We start from the raw sequence: 17,327 nt of genomic DNA, 5'->3' as shown, positions 1-17,327 counted from the left end.
AGGGACCTGCAGGTTGAAGCCCTTCAGAGGAAATATCTGAATGAGACACCGCTAGAAGGTCCCCTCCGCTGAGACCCAGAGGGCCCCGGGTTGAGAAGGTGACATCGGGAGGGATGCAGTGGGGTGTGCTCTGATCTCAGCGTTCGGGAAAGGATTCCAGGAGCTTCGGCTCTGGGCCGCACCCCATCCTTGCCCTGACTCATGCCGCCTGTCCTGCCCTTCTTTCTACCCCTTCCCGGTGACTTCAGGTTCTAGGTGTCTGGGCCTGGGCAGGTGAGGAGGGCCACTGGGGTTGGGCTCTCCGGGATGGATGGGGGCTGTTGGGTCCTGGATGGAGGGGTGTTTCTCTGAAGCTGGGTTAGGGGAGGCATGGGGCTCTGAGGGAGGGAGGGAGGGAGGGAGAAACACGTGGCCCGACCAGTTTGGAGTGGGCGGTAGCTGCCAAGCAGCCCAAGTGGGCCTGGCACTTGTGCACTCTGGGCCCCTGAGGGGAGCTGAAGGGAGGTCAGGCCACACTCACTCCATCCGCCTCCCTCCACCAGGCTGCCCTTCTCTGGCTTCTTCCTCCTGATCCGAGTTCTCTCCATTCATCTCTCTGCCTCCAGGACTGGTAAAGTCTGGGCTCCAGGATCCAGCAGGCTTGAGTGTCAGTATCCAAACTGGGCCTGACTGGGAGGAGCGTGTGTGTGTGTGTGTGTGTGTGTGTGTGTGTGTGTGTGAGAGAGAGAGAGAGAGAGAGACATACAGACAGACAGCCACACACGGAGGGTACAGAGGCTCCTGCTTCTCCTTTCCTGGTTACAGATTCAGACCCCTCTCCTTCCCTGCTTTATAGTTCCCCAGGGGCCTTCCACTTCATAGGGTGACCCCATGGGGTCTCCAAGCCCTCCCTGCCTCCCCAGCCTTCTGGCCTCTCTTTCTCTATGACTCCGCATGCTTATCTGAGGCCAGGGTCTTCCCAGCCCCAGCTCTCTGTGGCTCCCTCCTCATGGCAGGGTCGGGGAGGGCTCTGGAACTCTGGCCAGGGGAGGGCGGGGCCCATGAAGCTGGCTCACAGCCCATGCTGCTGCAATAGCGGGGGTGGCTTAGGCCCAGCCCCCTGCCTCCCTCCCTTCCCCCAGGTATAAGAGCTGAGCTCAGGTGAGCTGGTTCCTCCTGCCCTGACTCAGCGGCTGCCAGCAGGTAAGGAAACCCAGGGCTTTTCACCCACATTTGCTGCCTGCTGTCCAGAGGGCACACGTAGGGTAAGGGCTATGGGATCAGACAATGGAGGTTGGTGTGCGTGTTTCAAGCAGAGGTGGGTGATTGGAGGAGGTGGAAAGAATGAGGCTAAGGTGAGGCCCAAGGGATTCCCCCTAGATGCGCTGGCCTGGGCGATGTGATCTTGGCTCCTGAAACCCAGGAGGGGCCTGGGCCTGTGTGGAGTTGGTTTTGACCCCGTGGTGAGGCACAGAATATGCGAGGTGGAGCCAAAGGGGGCAGTTGAGAAAGAAATGCTAGACTCTCCCCTTACCTCAGGCCTGCCCCCCTCTAGGCAGATCATGAGCCATCAGCTCCTCTGGGGCCAGCTATAGGAGGACAGAACTCTCACCAAAGGACCAGACGCAGCGGGCACCATGGGACAGTGCCGGTCAGCCAACGCGGAGGTGGGCTCATTCACTCCTGACCTTGCTGCTTCCACCCTCCTCTCCTTCACCCTGAGGGTCTATGTCCCCCACTGACTTCTGCCCTTCACCTTGGCCTTGCCCTGCATCCCAGACCCTGTCATTGAGATGTGAACCCCCTCCTGCGGCCCACACAGGGTGATGCAGATGGAGTCCTCCTGGGAAGAGGATACCTGGGTGCATGCTGGGACCTGCTCTGCCTGCAGCTGGGGGTGTGGGGAGAGAAGCCTTGCCCAACCTGTGGCCGCTGTGGCCTGGAGGCCGAGCTGGGGGTGGGGGAGAGAGGCCAGGTTCTCGGCTCTGGAGTGGGTGGGAGCTGTGTGCCTTCCAGCTTTCTTTTGCCCTGTGGGCTTTGCCAGGCTCCTGGGGAAGCAGGGTGTCGCAGGGTGCATGGAGCTTCACTGATGTGGGTGATGTCCCCTGCCCTCAGGATGCTCAGGAATTCAGTGATGTGGAGAGGGCCATTGAGACCCTCATCAAGAACTTCCACCAGTACTCCGTGGAGGGTGGGAAGGAGACGCTGACCCCTTCTGAGCTACGGGACCTGGTCACCCAGCAGCTGCCCCACCTCATGCCGGTACAGAGGGAGCACACCCCACCCAACCAGTCCCCTGACTTCCCACCCGCACTGGCACTTACAACCCCTCGCGGTTCCCCCAGTGCTGGGTAGGCCCTGCTCTTGCCGTCTGCCGCTGGGCAGGGTGGGGTGGGAAGATCTGAAAATGCGGCCTCCCTGAGCCCTGCTGTCTTCACTCTCCTCAGAGCAACTGTGGCCTGGAAGAGAAAATTGCCAACCTGAGCAGCTGCAACGACTCCAAACTGGAGTTCGGGAGTTTCTGGGAGCTGATTGGAGAAGCGGCCAAGAGTGTGAAGCAGAAGAGCCCTGTCCGGGGGAGCTGAGGACTCCCCTTGGAATTCTGGGGGGTGCTGGGGAGAGGCTGTAGGCCTGGAAAGAAAACTCCTCTCCTCTACCACCGCCTGTTCCCTAGCCTGCTCCTCTCATCTCTGCCACATTCAGCTCCTAATGGCCTTCCCCAGGTCTCTGTGTACTTCTGCCTTGAGTGCTCTGTGGAGCTCACAGGTGCAGGAGTCCCCACCAGAGGGAGGCTCAGGGAACTGGTTGGGCCAGGGATGAATATTTGAGGGATGCTGGAGGGATAAAAATTGTGTAAGAGCCAAAGAATTGGTAGTAGGGGGAGAACAGAGAGGAGCTGGGCTATGGGAAATGATTTGAAGAATGGAGCTGGGGATATGGCTGGATATCTGGTATTTAAAAAGGGTCTTTAAGAACCTACCTCCTAATCTCTTCCCCAACGCAAACCATAACTGTCCATCCAGGGCCCTCTTCCTGCCTCCAGCTCTGCCCTAGGCTCCTCCTAGACTCCGTCCCTGGGCTAGGGTAGGGAGGAGGGAGAGCAGGATGTGGGGGGAGGAGGCTGAGGAGGGTGTGACATGGTGGGAGAGGACCCGCTGGGTGCTTGGGCATTGATGGAATGATGGTTGTTTTGTATCATTTGATTAATAAAAAATAATGAAAAAAGTGAAAGATGTTGTCTTGACTGGATACCCCCTTCCCCAGGGTCCACGGGTGAGGAGAGCTTGGGGGTCAATGGTAGAGCCATCGGTAGGGTGTGGCACATGGGGCTGGAGTGGTTGGCAGTGGAAGTGAATGGGGACTCGCTTTTACCTACGAGTTTGGGTTGAGGGTGTTACCAGGCCCCAAAGGGCGACATGGTCCTCTCTGAGGGACCGGCTCCTCTTTGCCAGTGGTAGGGCCGTCTTACAGGAGAGGAGGGCATGTGTGCACACTTGGGGAAAGGATATTAGCCCAGGTGTTCTGAGCCCTGGCTGACATAACAAGTGGAAATGGGGTGGGTGGGGGTGGGGGGGCTGAGAAGCAGGCTGGCTGGCCTGAGTTTGAGTCTCAGATCTGCCCTATTGGAATTCTGGGCACGCTCTTAGCATCAGTTTCCTCATCTGTAAAATGGGGATATGAATATTACTTCCACAGCATTGCTAGGAGGACAGTGCCACATGGGTAAAGCACTTATCAGAGAGCCCGACACAGGGCGAGTGCCTGAGGAACGAATGTCAATGTCATTACTGCCGGGGTGGGCGAGGGGGCCCCTCTGGGGTTTCAGCGGCTGCCCCAGTGTAGGGAGTTGGAGCTGGCCAGTTTCCCTGGGTATCTTAGGGAAACGGTGCGGTGTGGGGAGTTTCCAGAGGGGTCCCCTGGTGTACACGAGGGCTTTTAGGGCTGGGTCTCAGAAGAGCTGCTGGGCTGGACTGGAGACAGAAGCCCAGGGAGCCAGACAGGTCCCTGGCATCTGCCTTCTGATTTGAGCTCTGAAGTCGGGCGTTACCCCTGAAATCCCAATGGCAAGGAGGTTTCTGTGGCCAGTTAGACTGGCCTGGAATGTTAGCTGAACTTGTCTGTTGGGAGCCGCTGAAACTTGGGCTGCCAGTGACCCAGGTGAGAAAGGCAGGTGACAATCCTTCCCTTCCTTTCTCTACCCTGTCAGGCTCTGTTCAGTTCCTGCGGGGCTGGGAGGGTGGGGTTGGGGGAGTGCCAGCTTCCACCACTCCCTCTGGGATGGAGGTAGAGGGGTGTGAGAAAAGGTGTGTATCCCTTTAACAAGGGCCCAACCCCAGGGCCAAATCAAGAGGGAGCTCAGCCACTACCTCCCCACCGAGCCAGCTCAGCGGGCAGGGCCAGGAGGGAGTGGGACAGATTCTGGGAGTGCAGCGGGGAGGAGTCCCAGCTGGGCTGAGCGCAGGGAGCTGCTTGGCAGTGCCAGAGCCCAGGCCCCAGAGCCCTGCTGGAGAGGAGGCAGACCGAGGCAGCAGGTGAGCGCCGCAGGCCCTGCCTGGGAGGTCTGTGGCTGCCGGAGGGCCCCACGGTCTTGGGAGGCCAGGAGACGGGGCAGTGAAGGGGGCCTGGGGACAGGGGCCTGCCTGAGACCGTGCAGGAAGATTTCGGTAATTATTAACTTTCGCCCACAGGCCAGTTTGGGAATGGGGAGTCCTGAGGGGCTGGGGGCTGGGTGAGACCTTCAGAGGGCTGGGTGGGGTGGTGAGACCCCCGTCCCAGGCGCTGCAGCTGATCGTGCTCCTCTCCAGGGAGAGAGCGTTTGGAAGCTTTGCCCATAGCTGCTCGACCCTCCCCAACAGAAGAGGACAAATGCGTGTTGGTCTGGGTTGGGGGTGGTCAGAGCTTGGACACAGGCCTTGGTAGGCTCTGGGAGCTGTGTCCTGGGAGACGAGATGAGGTCCAGAAGGGAACAGGCAGGTCCCAGGGAGCCGGAGATTCCGGGAAGAAGGGGCGTCTCCTCTACCTCACTTCCCAAGCAGGCCCTGCTGTGTTCCAGGAGCTGTTCCTTGAGGGGGACGAGGAGATGGGGAGGACCCCGAGTGAGGCTGTTGGGAGCCTGCAAGCTCCCCGGGAGGGGGAGAGATAGAGGGAGCGTGGCTTCTCCACCTCAGGCCCCAGGCAGGCCCCAGCTTGACTTGCTTTGCTTGGCAGAGCCACCTGCACTATGGGAGCCTTCCCCAGCCCAGCCCAGTCGCAATGGGGGTGAGGGCAGGGGTGCTGGGGAGCCGGCTCTGCCTTTCCCCACATTTTAGTAGATGTTGGGAGGCTAGGGCAGCTGTGTGTGTGTTTGGGGTGCGGACCGAGGCAGGATCCACACCAAATGCCTCCAACTTCACTTGTCTGGAAAAATTTCAGAGGCTGGCCTCTTGCTCCAAGAGCTGAAGTAAGTGGAAGGATGACGGGTTACCCAAGCAGAGGGGATCAGGAACGGCAGAGGTCCTTGCTCTGTGTGTGTGCGTGTGTGTGTGTGTGTGTGTGTGTGCGCGCGTGTGTGCGCGAATTAGACGCAGGAGGATGGTGGTGAGGGTGAGGCAGGGGGCTACCTCACGGCCAAAGCAGGCCCCACCGTGCTCCAGGAACCCTTTCTGGAGAGGGCCTCCTGAAACTGGAGAAAGAACACAGGAAGGAGCAGAGAATGGAACAGCTGAGGCTGGAGAGATTTTCTTTGAAAGAGCCTTGCTGATAGAGGTGGCATTGTCAGCCCAGTTTGGATAGCACCTTCCCTATATATTGAAGGCAGAGGGGACAAATGAGTAAATGAAAAAGGGAATGAATGAATGAATGTGCAAGAGAGTGAATGCATTATTGAATGAGCAAGTGAATGAATGAGAGTGAATAAATGAACCAATGAATGAATGAGTAAGCAAACCATGGTGCCTGAGTGAGCGAATGCATTCCAGGCAGATGGAAGGGACACAGAGAATCCACACTTAGGCCGGACAGTGGGCTAGACTCTGGAGAGAACGGTGACTAGGAGGGACAGGAGTCTAGGGACATATCCCAACACCTGGAAAAAACGTTAAGACTCCACAGGTGTGTGTGGGGTGGGAAGAGAAGGTGGACTGAGGAGGGTGTGGTGGACATTCGGGACTCCACCACATGGGAAGGAGCCTGGGGATGTGGGTGGTTAGAAGGCATTTGGAGGGCGTGGGGCCCAAACCTGGGGGTGGGAGGGTGGGGCTGGAGTGGCTGGGATCCAGGGGCATGGTGTCAGGGCAATTTGGGCTTTTGGAGAAGTCAGCAGGCTGGGCTGAGGTGGGCGGGGTGGGGGTGGGAGACTGCTGGTTGCTCAGTGATGAATCAGCCAAGGGGAAGACAATGAGAACACTGGGGTAGGGCTGGAGGCCTGAGGTGAGAAGGCCCATTGGAGGACACGTGGTCCTCCTGTTCCCACATTTCTAAAAGGCTCCAGTCTACACCGTTCTCTCAGGACAGAACCTTCGTGTGGCAGGGCCAATTCAGGGATGACCTCCTGCTTGACCTTTCTAGGAAGGGGCTGACGGTCTAGAACATCTGCCCAACCCCCTACCCAGGAGACCTGGGCCCTGGCTGGTGGAGGAATGGGGCAGCCTGGAGGAGCAGGTGGCTGTGGGATGGGTGGGGTGGCAGATCCTGTCTTCTGGCCTTAAGGGGAGGGAGGTGGGGGAGGGTAATGCTCCTTGCCTGTACTATCCTAACCTTCCTTCAGAAAAAGCTCCAGAAAAGCACTTGTCAGATGTTATCTCCAGCATGGTCCATTTTACAGAAGGTGGGAGGGGCAGATTCCTAGGAGGAGGGGCTGGGAGCTGAAGCCCTGAGGTGCCGGGGCTCCCGCTGTGGGTCTCCCAGTACTCCTGGGAGGGGATGGCAGAGTCATCTCTGGGGCTTACCTGTGTCTTGTCTGCTTGGCTGCTGCCGGAGGCCAGGCAGGGGTTGGGTCATGACATTGAGGAAGCTCGGAGAAATGACTCCAAGAAGGCTGGTGGTGGGAGAGGTTGGCTGGCCTGTGGGAAGATGGGCACCCATTTCCTTCCCTCTTCCTCTCCCTGACCATTTGCCAAAAGATCCCTCACTTGGGGAACAAGGACTGGGATGGTTAAGTGTGGGGATGTTCTCTGAATTATCATCCCATTCCCAAGGCTTGCCTGGGAATTGGCTTGGCACAGTCCTTCCAGAAAAGGGCACGGTTTTCAGAATCACCTGGAACATTGGTCATGAACCTGAGCCACCTCCAACCCAAGGATGGCACAGCAGGCAGACCATGTGTTGAACAATGGTCTTCCTCCCCATTTGTAAATGTTAAAGAGTTTGTATGAAAGTCTTACAATGGTATAGACATGGAACCACGCAGTTACACACATAAATAAAGAATATGAAAAAGGGCGTGGCTTCCTGCAGTTCTGGTGCTGTGTTCCATCCTTCCAGCCAGGGGCCAGTGGGTTCAGGCAGGCAGAGAAGGGGAGACAAGGGCAGGATTCTCCCTCAGAGAAGCCACAGCCTGAGTCTCCCTCTTAACTCTCCTTCCTTCTTGCTTCCTGGCCTATCCCCTCCTGGTCCCACCCTTACTTCAAAAGAGGCTTCATTAAAGAAAAAGCTTAAAGGTGGTCAGGGACCTGTGACACCTGTTACGAGGGCTGGAAGGAGGTGGAATATTTATAGAACGTCTACCTTGAGCAAGGCATCAGGCCAGGCGATGTGGGCTAGAGAGATGCAGAGATTAAAAGCAGGGAGCGGTGTATACCCAGGATTTAAAGACAAGTCTATGAGTCCTGCTGTTTGGTTCAGAAAATACATTGGCCGTGTTTAAGAAAAACTACAGTTGTTTCAAGGAACAAGACAAGACCCAGCAAGACGCTGTGGCCTCACCAGTTAGCTGGCCCCCGCCAATGCCAGCTGAGTGGTGGTGACAGGCAGGACTGTGGGAGTCAGCGAGGATGGCGCCCAGGGCAGGGGTCAAGGCTGGCTTCCCTTGGAGGTGTGGTTTGGGCAGGGACCGAGTGATGGGCAGGCTTCAGCTGGTTGGAGAGGGCAGGGCAGCCTGCATGGGAGTAGGAATGGCCACGAGAGGCCAATGGAAAGCAGGTGGCAGGACAGGAGGCTGCAGCGGGGTCTGATCGAGCAGCCTTTCCTTCCAAATCTGACTGTGGCTCGCTCAGGCCCCTGTGGTGCCTGTGTCCCTGCTTTGTCCATCTCCTTTGGTCAGGACCCGCCAGGCGAGGGTGGCTGGAGCTCATTCCTGGGCTTGGGGGTGGGAAGGGAGTCTGATTTCTCCGGTTTGACAGGCAGGGGCTCTGGGCATGGGCTGTGACTCACAGAGGCGATCCAGACCCGCCTGCTCCCCTCATATCCTGTTATTCACAAGGCTGTATCCGCTTGGAAAGTGTCTTTTGTCTTGGGGTGAGGGGGTGACGCATGTGCCCTTTGGCAGCCTGCTGTGTCCAGGGTCCGTCTCCTGCTGGGGCAGAACAGGGCCTGGCCCCGCCTTAGGTAAAGTAGACGAGGGTGTTCTTGGGTCCTGCTGTGTATTTAGGGATGGGCGTAAGGGAGGAGGGGCTAGCAGGGTGTGGCGGGGGGGTGGTGGGAGAGCCGCACAAAATCTGATCCAATGGATCTGGACCTTGCCCTTTCCCAAAAGGGGCAGTCTGGGCCTGAGATGTGGGACTCACTGCCCTGGAGCCCAGCAAGGGCTTGGGGAAGGCCTAGGTCTTCCTTTCTGCTTTGTTGCCTGGGGCTGGGGTCTTAGCCAGTCCTGGGAGTGGGAGGCAGAAGCCTCTGCCTCTGTCCTCCATGGCTCATCTCAGCTGTCCCAGCCATGCTTGCCCCCAGGTGAGGTGGGCCAGCTGCGGAGCAGGGTGGGAGAGCAGGTGGACCCTTCTCTTCCCATGGGAGCCTCTTGCCTCCTAGGGCTCTGACACTAGGGATCTTGCTCCCTAGGGCTGGAAAATGGTGCCTGGGGCTGGGGCAGGGCCTGGAGAACCTGTTGAGGCGGTTGAACTGGGGAGCACCTGGATTAGAGGAGCCACATAGTTCTCGTTCCAGGGCTCACCTCCTTTCCCCCACCCACTCTGTGTTTCCCTTTTCCTGCCACCTTCTCCTCCAGGGACTAGGAGCAGGGGAGGAGGAGGACCAAGGGCCTAGGGTGGGCTTGGACGAGGGGGTATGGTCCGTGGGGGTTGTCAGGCCTCCAAGTCCAAGCCTGGCCATTATAGCCTTGGTGACCCCCACGTACACCTCTGGATGGCCCCCAGGGGCCAGAAAGTCTGAAGTAACCAGATGGCCACAAAGAGGAGTAAAACAACTTGTTCCTGCCTCAACTAATTGCTCTCCCCCAGCAACCTCCAACCATTGCTCCTGCTGAGCCTTTCGAAATTCCCCCCCTGGACATTGGGTTTCTCAGGACCCCCACCCCTGTAACTGTGTAATTTACCCCACCCTCCCCTCTGCTTGCAACCAATAACCCTCACCCTTATAATACCTCTACCCTTGTGACCATGCATCCCGTGACGCCCTTCCCCTCCCTAAAATAGATTGCTACCTTTAACAAACCATTTGCCCCAACCTACATAACCAGTCTCCTTTCCTACTCCCCTTGCCTAACTCCTATCTCAGACTTGGCCCGCTTGCACCCAAGTGCGAAATAAAAAGGCTTCATTGCCCACACAAAGCCTGCCTGGTGGTCTCTATGTGAGCGACACACCTAACAGGGGTCTCCTCTCATCTCCCCTCCTCTTGGTGTCCAGGCCCAGCGAGTAGGCGAAGCAGGGAGATGTCAGACTGCTACACTGAGCTGGAGAAGGCGATCATTGTCCTGGTGGAAAACTTCTACAAATATGTGTCTAAGTACAGCCTGGTCAAGAACAAGATCAGCAAGAGCAGCTTCCGTGAGATGCTCCAGAAAGAGCTGAACCACATGCTCTCGGTAAGGCCTCTCACCCAAGGGCCTCGCCTCCCTCTCCCCTTCCCTCTCTTGCAAGCCTCTGACCTCTCAGGGTGTCCTTCCCTGCTGAGGCCTCTATCCTTCCAGAGCTTCCCCTAGCTCCAGGGTCTCCTCCACCCCCAGGCCTCTGTCTTCTCAGGATGCGCAGGCCTAGCTGGAGAGGACTGTGTTTGTATTTTCCAAGGGAAGCAGTGGTCCATGCCAGATCCTGGGACTCTGCCTAGGGTCCTGCCTGGAGTCTCTCTGGGGCTTCCACCCTCAGCATTGCTGACCCTTGCTTCCTCCCCAGGACACAGGGAATCGGAAGGCTGCGGATAAGCTCATCCAGAACCTGGATGCCAATCATGATGGGCGCATCAGCTTCGACGAGTACTGGACCTTGATAGGCGGCATCACCGGCCCCATCGCCAACCTCATCCGTGAGCAAGAGCAGCAGAGCAGCAGCTAGAGGACCCCTCTGGCCACACCTTCCAGGCACCGGCCTGATGCCCCGCCCTGGTGTTCTCCCCAGGCTCCCGCCTCAGCCTCTTGCCCACCCAGGACCCTTTACTCTCTTCTCCCTCCAGACCTTCCTCTGACCCTTGCTGAACTGGGGTCCCTTTGTGAGTGTCTCAGTCTAGGGGTACCTCCCTACCTGGGAGGTCTTAGTCCCTGGAGTTAGCAGGCCCTTGGGGCGCCTCTATAGGATCTCTATGCTGTCTGGGGACCCTAAGAATTTTCTCACCTGTTCAGTCCCATCTAACCTTCCAGTGTCTGATGTTCCTGCCCAATTCCTGCCTGATTTTGGGTCCGTCCTGACCTTCAGCTTGCTGTTTGAGGTCAGCTTGCTGCTTGAGGTCTCCCTGCTCTTGGTGGGAACAGCAGCAGAGACCTCTCCACTTTCCCTTAGCCCCTCTGCTGGGTAGAGAGGCACTTTCAGGGACTTCCCTCCAGCTGCCTCTTCATCTGGGAATGAGCTAAGCAAGGCTGAGCCTCCTCCCGTTGCCTGAAATAATGGTGATATAAAGGCTGGATTTGGAGTTTGTATCCCCTGGTCCCTTTGGGATGCTCATTAAAACCTTCCCACCCCTTGGAAACGTTTTATGCCTTGGTGGTCTTAGCCCTGGGCCCTGTGACAAGGGAGACTCTCACAGAAAAACCTCAAAGGCAGAGCAAGAAAGAAGCCAGGACTCCTGGATTCCAACAGGCACGGTCAGCTGTGGGCCAGCACCTCCCTCCACCCCCCTCCATGAAGGGCCAAAGGCCTTAGGTCATCATCTCCAGGCCCTTTTGGCCCAGACTCAGACTCATATTCAACTTCCAGGCACACACTAAGTCCAATTTAGTCCTCACTGCAATTCCACAAGAGAGGGACCATGACTCTTAGTCTTTTTTTTGTTTTGTTTTTTGAGACAGAGTCTCATTCTGCTGCCCCAGCTGGAGTACAGTGGTGTGATCTTTGCTCACTGAAACTTCCGCCTTCCGGGTTCAAGAGATTCTCCTGCTTCAGCCTCTTGAGTAGCTGGGACTACAGGTGCACACTACCACGCCCGACTAATGTTTGTAATTTTAGTAGAGACAGGGTTTTACCATATTGGTCAGGCTGGTCTCAAACTCCTGACCTCAGGTGATCCACCCAAAGTGCTGGAATTATAGGCGTGAGCCACCAAGCCCGGCTTTTTTTTTTTTTTTTTTTTCAAGGAGTGAAGAGTTTAATAGGCGAGAAGGGCAAGAAGGAAGTGAGAAGGAAGAAGCTCCCAGTACAGAGACAGAGGGAGCGGGGGCTCAAAGTGGAGAAAGGGAACCCCAACCTGACACAGAGACCAGCTAGGTATATATGCAGAGGCTGGAGAAGGCGGTGTCTGATTTGCATAGGGCTCAGGGGATTGGTTTGATCAGGCTGTCATTCACGTAGCCCTCGGAAAAAGCTGGCCCTCCCATCCAAGTCTTTTAATATGCAAATACAGGGCGCCAAGAAGTTCTTCTACACACTACAGGATATGTGGGGGCGGTCATGTTGCCAAGAACAAGTGGGGAAAGGCCACGAAGGCGGCCAGAATCGTCATGTTTGGGTGGACCAGTTAGTTTCTAACGGCTTGCATATGCATATCAAAGGTTGCTGGCCTGGCTCTAAGAGCCGGGGGTTTACAAGAAACTTTTCTGGAGATGCTTTAAAAGAATGTATGTATAAGCTTTGGAGCATAGTTTTTCTCTCTAGTCCTCATTTTTGGTAAAAACAAATTATGAATAATTTGTTTTTTGTTTTTTTTTTTTGAGACGGAGTTTCTCTCTTGTTACCCAGGCTGGGGTGCAGTGGCGCGATCTGGGCTCACTGCAACCTCCGCTTCCTGGGTTCAAGCAATTCTCCTGCCTCAACCTCCTGAGTAGTTGGGACTACAGGTGCGCACCACCACGCCCAGCTAATTTTTGTATTTTTTTAGCAGAGACGGGGTTTCACCATGTTGACCAGGATGGTCTCGATCTCTTGACTTCGTGGTCCACCCGCCTCAGCCTTCCAAAGTGCTGAGATTATAGGCGTGAGAGCCACTGCGCCCGGCCTAAACCGTAATCTTATACTTGGCCTGATTACTTGCATAAAGTGCAGCAAGAATGGTTATTTCTACGTAGGCCTTTTGGATTGGCTTTGATGAAACTCTGTTTCACAAGGAACTTCAGATTAAGACTATTAAAGCCAAGCCCAGCCATGGGTTTATATCCTCAAATACCTGTGAGTTGGTTGATTCTCTCCTCTTGAGGTCCCAGGATAAACTCAGAGCTCCCAGACTTGTTAGAAAGTGACATTCTTATTATTTTTTTAATTATTTTATTTTATTTTATTTTATTTTTTTTAAAGACGGGGTTTCACCATGTTGGTCAGGCTGGTCTTGAACTTCCGACATCAGGTGATCCGCCCACCTTGGCCTCCAAAGTGCTTGGATTACAGGCGTGAGCCACCACGCCCGGCTGAAAGTGACATTCTTTACTGACCACAGGTTAGGAACCCTGTGCAGAGACTGGGTAGACAAGCTATGAGGCCAGTTCTCCCCAAGGGGCTTTCATTGTTTCTGCATGTCAAGCTTGTTTCGGATAGCTTCCAAATTCTAGATGAACCATGCAGAGAAATAAACATGCTCCAAAGTTTGTTCATAGGAGTACACCTTACTCAATTATTAAAGGCCATAAATAGTTTAAAATAAGTTTATTTGACTCAATCTGTTGAATGAATTTCCTTTCCCGGCCAACGCACCAAAATGGTACCGCTCCGATGAATGTAGGAACACCAGGATTCTTGGTCCTCATGCCGGTTTAGGTAAAATGACACGGACACATGTGGAGCGGTTTTAAGGAGCAGAGAGTTTAATAGGCAAGAAAGGGCAAGAAGGAAGAGAGACAGAAGAAGCTCCCCTGTACAGAGACAGAGGGAGAGGGGCTCCAAACCCGAGAGAGGGAACCCCCATGACCCTTAGTCTTGAAACATAGTGTCACTTAAGTTCTGAGTTCTCATTAGTAGACTATCCTGATACAGGGAGAAGTTGTGGGATGGGGAAGTAGAGATGCAAGGAAGAAGGAGTGTGGAAGGCAAGGGGGAATGGAAGCCATGATTTGCAGCTGCTGGAGGGAACATTGCCAGTTCTTTGGTTTCTCCCCTGCTCTTGCCCTGAGGGAGATCCCATAGGAAACTCAGACAGCAGAACTGGGGATCCGTGTTTTTAAGTGCGGACAGCTTAAGACTTTCCAAAAGATGCACAGGCACAATAGTTTTATTGGCACCTACTTACAGAGCCTCAGCCTTCTAAAGTCGATCTGGCCTGGAACAGGGTGGCACTCAAGGTGTCGCGCCTCCTTGCCCACCCCAGTAGCTGGGATTACAGGCGTGTGCCACCACACCCAGCTAATTTTTGCATTTTTAGTAGAGAAGGGGTTTCACCATGTTGGCCAGGCTGGTCTCGAACTCCTGGCCTCAGGCAATCCATCTGCCTCAGCCTCCCAAAGTGCTGGGATTACAGGCGTGAGCTACCGCTCCCAGCCTACTATGTTACCTTGATTAAATGGTAAAGAATGAGTTCACATGCTTTTTTTGGGGAGTATATCTATATCTATATTTATATCTATCTATATGTATATATCTATCCATCCATCCATCTATATGTCTGTCAATTTATCATCTATCTACGTATCTATCAATCATCTATCTGTCAACTGGTAAAAAAGACTTAACATAAATTCATAAATCACTCTCTTAGTGTACATTACAGTATCGTTAACTGCATATACATTGTACAACAGATCTCTAGAACTTTTTCATCTTGCATGACTGTAACCCTATACCCTTTGAACAACAACTGTTTCTCCCTCTCCACCGTGACTACAATTCTACTTTCTGTTTCTTTTCTTTTTTTTTTTGAGACAGAAGCTTGCTCTGTTGCCCAGGCTGGAGTACAGTGACATGATCTCAGCTCACTGCAACCTCCACTTCCCCTGTTCAAGTGATTCTCCTGCCTCAGCCTTCTGATTAGCTGGGACTACAGTTGCTTGCCACTGCCCCCGGCTAATTTTTGTATTTGTAGTAGAGATGGGGTCTCACTATGTTTCCCAGGTGGGTCTCAAACTCTTGGGCTCAAGTGATCTGCTTGCCTCGGCCTCCCAAAGAGCTGGGATTACAGGCATGAGCCACCATGCCTGGCCCTCTACTTTCTGTTTTATTTACTTTGGATACCTCACATAAGTTGCATCGTATAGTATTTTTCTTTCTGTGACTGACTTAGTTCACATCGCATAATGTCCTCAAGGCTTATTCATGCTGTAGCATATGACAGAGTTTCCTGGAATTCAGTGGCATGATCTCAGCTTACTGCAGACTTGATCTCCCGGGCTCAGGTGATCCTCCCACGTCAGCCTCTTCAGCAGCTGGGACTATAGGTATGCACCCCCATACCTGGCTAACTTTCTATTTTTTGTAGAGATGGGGGTCTCATTATGTTGCCCTGATTGGTCTTGAACTTCTGGGCTCAAGCAATCCTCCCACCTTGTTTCCAAAATGTTGGGCTTACAGGAGTGAGCCACCATTCCTGGCCACCACATTTTCTTTATCCATTCATCTGCTGGTGGACATTTGGGTTGTTTCCATGTCTACTGCTACTGCTATGAGATTGGTGTGCAAATCTCTCCAAGATCTTTTTTTTCTTTTGAGACAGAGTCTTGCTTTGTTGCACAGGATGGAGTGCAATGGCACGATCTTGGCTCATTGCAACCTCCACCTCCCAGGTTCAAGCAATTCTCCTGCGTCAGCCTCCTGTGTACCTGGAATATTACAGGCGTGTGCCACCATGCTGGGCTAATTTTTGTATTTTCAGTAGAGATGGGGTTTCACCATGTTGGCCAGGATGGTCTTGATCTCTTGACCTCGTGATCTGCCCGCCTCAACCTCCCAAAGTGCTGGGATTACAGGCATGAGCCACCGCGCCCAGCCAAGATCTTGTTTTCAATTCTTTAGGAGCTATACTCAAAAGTGGGACTGTGAGATCAAATGTAGATCTGTTTTGAATTTTTTGAGAAACCCCCATGCTGTTTTCCATGGCGGCTGCACCATTTTACAATCCTGATGACAGTGTACAAGGGTTCCAATTTCTCCACATCCTCACCAGTGCTTGTTATATTCTGTTTTTTTGGTAGTGGTCATCCTAATGGGTGTGAGGTAATTGTGGTTACCTGCATTGTGGTTTTAATTTGTATTTTTCTGATGATTAATGATGTTGAGTATTTTTTACCTACTTGTTGGTCATTTGTATATCTTCTTTGGAGAAATGTCTGTTCAAGTTCTGTGCTGGTATTAGAGGCATGAACAACTGTGCCTGGCCTCTATTATACATATATATTTTAAATAAATAATCTGGGCTCACTGCAACCTCAACTTCCCAGTTTCAGGCAATTCTCCTGTCTCAGCCTCCTAAGTAGTTGGGACTATATTTATAGGCGCATGCCACCATGCCTGGCTAATTTTTGTATTTTTTTTTTTTTTTGAGACGGGGTTTCGCTCTTGTTACCCGGGCTGGAGTGCAATGGCGCGATCTCGGCTCACCGCAACCTCCGCCTCCTGGGTTCAGGCAATTCTCCTGCCTCAGCCTCCTGAGTAGCTGGGATTACAGGCACGCGCCACCATGCCCAGCTAATTTTTGTATTTTTAGTAGAGACGGGGTTTCACCATGTTGACCAGGATGGTCTCGATCTCTTGACCTCGTGATCCACCCGCCTCGGCCTCCCAAAGTGCTGGGATTACAGGTGTGAGCCACCGCGCCCGGCCAATTTTTGTATTTTTAGTAGAGATAGGGTTTCGTCATGTTGGCCAGGCTGGTCTCGAACTCCTGACCTCAAGTGATTCATCCATCTTGGTCTCACAAAGTGTTGGGATTACAGTGGCATGAGCCACTGTACCCGACTATTCTCTTTTACTTATTTCTGCTCTAAACCTTATTATTTCTTCTGCTAACTTTGAGATTAGTTTACTCTTCTTTTTCCAGCTCCTCGAAGTATAAATTTAGGTTGTTGATTTTGTTCCTCCTCCTCCTCCTTCTCCTCTTCCTCTTCCCCTTCTTCTCCTTCTCCTTCTTTTGAGATAGAGTCTTGCTCTGTTGCCCAGGCTAAACTGCAGTGGCCCGATCTGGGCTCACTGCATCCTCCACCTCCCAGGTTCAAGCAATTCTCGTACCTCAGCCTCCTGAGTAGCTGGAATTACAGGCACGCACCACAAAACCTAGCTAAGTTTTTTTTATTTTTTATTTTTAGTAGAGACGAGGTTTCACCATGTTAGCCTGTCTGGTCTCGAACTCCTGACCTCAAGTGGTCTGCCCACTTCAGCCTCCCAGAGTGCTAGCGTGAGCCACCACACCCAGCCATCTTTCTTTTATTTAAATTTAGTGTTTACCACTATAAACTTCCCTCTTTATACTACTTTTGCTGCATCTCATAAGTGTTGGTATGTTTTTGTTTTTATTTTCTCAAGATATTTTATAATTTCCCTTGTGATTTCTTCTTTGACCCACTGGTTGTTCAAGAGTGTGTTGTGCAATTTCCACATATTTGTGATTTTTCCAGTTTTCCTACTGCTGTTGGTTTCTAGTTTGATTTCACTGTGATCATAAAAAATACATGGCATGATTTCAATCTTTTTAAATCTGGGATTACAGGTGTGAGCCACACCTTAATCTGTTAAGGCTTACTGTGTGACCTAACATGTGCTCTCTCCTGAAAAATATTCTGTGTCAGATTAGGAAGAATGTGTATTTGGATACTATCAGATGGAGTATTCTATATGTACTCTTTTTTTTTTGAGACGGAGTTTCGCTCTTGTTACCCGGGCTGGAGTGCAATGGCGCGATCTCGGCTCACCGCAACCTCC

The 17,327-nt window shown here is 53.3% G+C and overlaps 2 protein-coding genes across 7 annotated transcripts; both read left to right on the top strand.

Moving 5' to 3' along the window:
* The first annotated feature begins 591 nt into the window (after window positions 1–591).
* Window positions 592–3,210, top strand: S100A14 (S100 calcium binding protein A14). 3 transcript variants are annotated; one of them, XM_017513312.2, is made up of 5 exons: window positions 592–610; window positions 1,122–1,182; window positions 1,535–1,646; window positions 2,095–2,241; window positions 2,427–3,210. In XM_017513312.2, exons 3-5 carry the CDS (start codon window positions 1,617–1,619, stop codon window positions 2,562–2,564), a joined length of 315 nt encoding a protein of 104 aa, XP_017368801.1. In that variant the 5' UTR covers window positions 592–610; window positions 1,122–1,182; window positions 1,535–1,616; the 3' UTR covers window positions 2,565–3,210. The 3 variants fall into 3 exon arrangements, with proteins under 3 accessions (XP_017368801.1, XP_017368802.1, XP_037588953.1); XM_017513313.2 differs by lacking the exon at window positions 592–610 and having other exon boundaries at window positions 1,152–1,182; window positions 1,519–1,646; XM_037733025.1 differs by lacking the exons at window positions 592–610; window positions 1,122–1,182 and adding an exon at window positions 1,222–1,244.
* Window positions 3,211–4,299: 1,089 nt separating this feature from the next.
* Window positions 4,300–11,028, top strand: S100A16 (S100 calcium binding protein A16). 4 transcript variants are annotated; one of them, XM_017513309.1, is made up of 3 exons: window positions 4,300–4,511; window positions 9,756–9,934; window positions 10,242–11,028. In XM_017513309.1, exons 2-3 carry the CDS (start codon window positions 9,782–9,784, stop codon window positions 10,398–10,400), a joined length of 312 nt encoding a protein of 103 aa, XP_017368798.1. In that variant the 5' UTR covers window positions 4,300–4,511; window positions 9,756–9,781; the 3' UTR covers window positions 10,401–11,028. The 4 variants fall into 4 exon arrangements, with proteins under 4 accessions (XP_017368798.1, XP_037588952.1, XP_037588951.1 ...); XM_037733024.1 differs by lacking the exon at window positions 4,300–4,511 and adding an exon at window positions 4,548–4,643; XM_037733023.1 differs by lacking the exon at window positions 4,300–4,511 and adding an exon at window positions 5,313–5,419.
* The last annotated feature ends 6,299 nt before the right edge of the window (window positions 11,029–17,327 follow it).

This window comes from Cebus imitator, unplaced genomic scaffold (assembly GCF_001604975.1).
Source record: "Cebus imitator isolate Cc_AM_T3 unplaced genomic scaffold, Cebus_imitator-1.0 Scaffold491, whole genome shotgun sequence".
In the NCBI taxonomy this organism is placed as follows: Eukaryota; Metazoa; Chordata; class Mammalia; order Primates; family Cebidae; genus Cebus; species Cebus imitator.
Note: the sequence above shows the minus strand (reverse complement) of the source record. Positions and strands in the feature narration are given on the sequence as shown.

Excerpts from the sequence above, each read along its gene's own strand:
- S100A14 (XM_017513312.2), top strand. The coding sequence starts at position 1,617 with ATGGGACAGTGCCGGTCAGCCAACGCGGAG. Across the intron at positions 1,647-2,094 it reads GCCGGTCAGCCAACGCGGAG|GATGCTCAGGAATTCAGTGA; the intron begins GTGGGCTCATTC and ends CCCTGCCCTCAG. Across the intron at positions 2,242-2,426 it reads AGCTGCCCCACCTCATGCCG|AGCAACTGTGGCCTGGAAGA; the intron begins GTACAGAGGGAG and ends CACTCTCCTCAG.
- S100A16 (XM_017513308.2), top strand. The coding sequence starts at position 8,313 with ATGGGCTGTGACTCACAGAGGCGATCCAGACCCGCCTGCTCCCCTCAT. Across the intron at positions 8,503-9,755 it reads AGGGCCTGGCCCCGCCTTAG|GCCCAGCGAGTAGGCGAAGC; the intron begins GTAAAGTAGACG and ends CTTGGTGTCCAG. Across the intron at positions 9,935-10,241 it reads AGCTGAACCACATGCTCTCG|GACACAGGGAATCGGAAGGC; the intron begins GTAAGGCCTCTC and ends CTTCCTCCCCAG.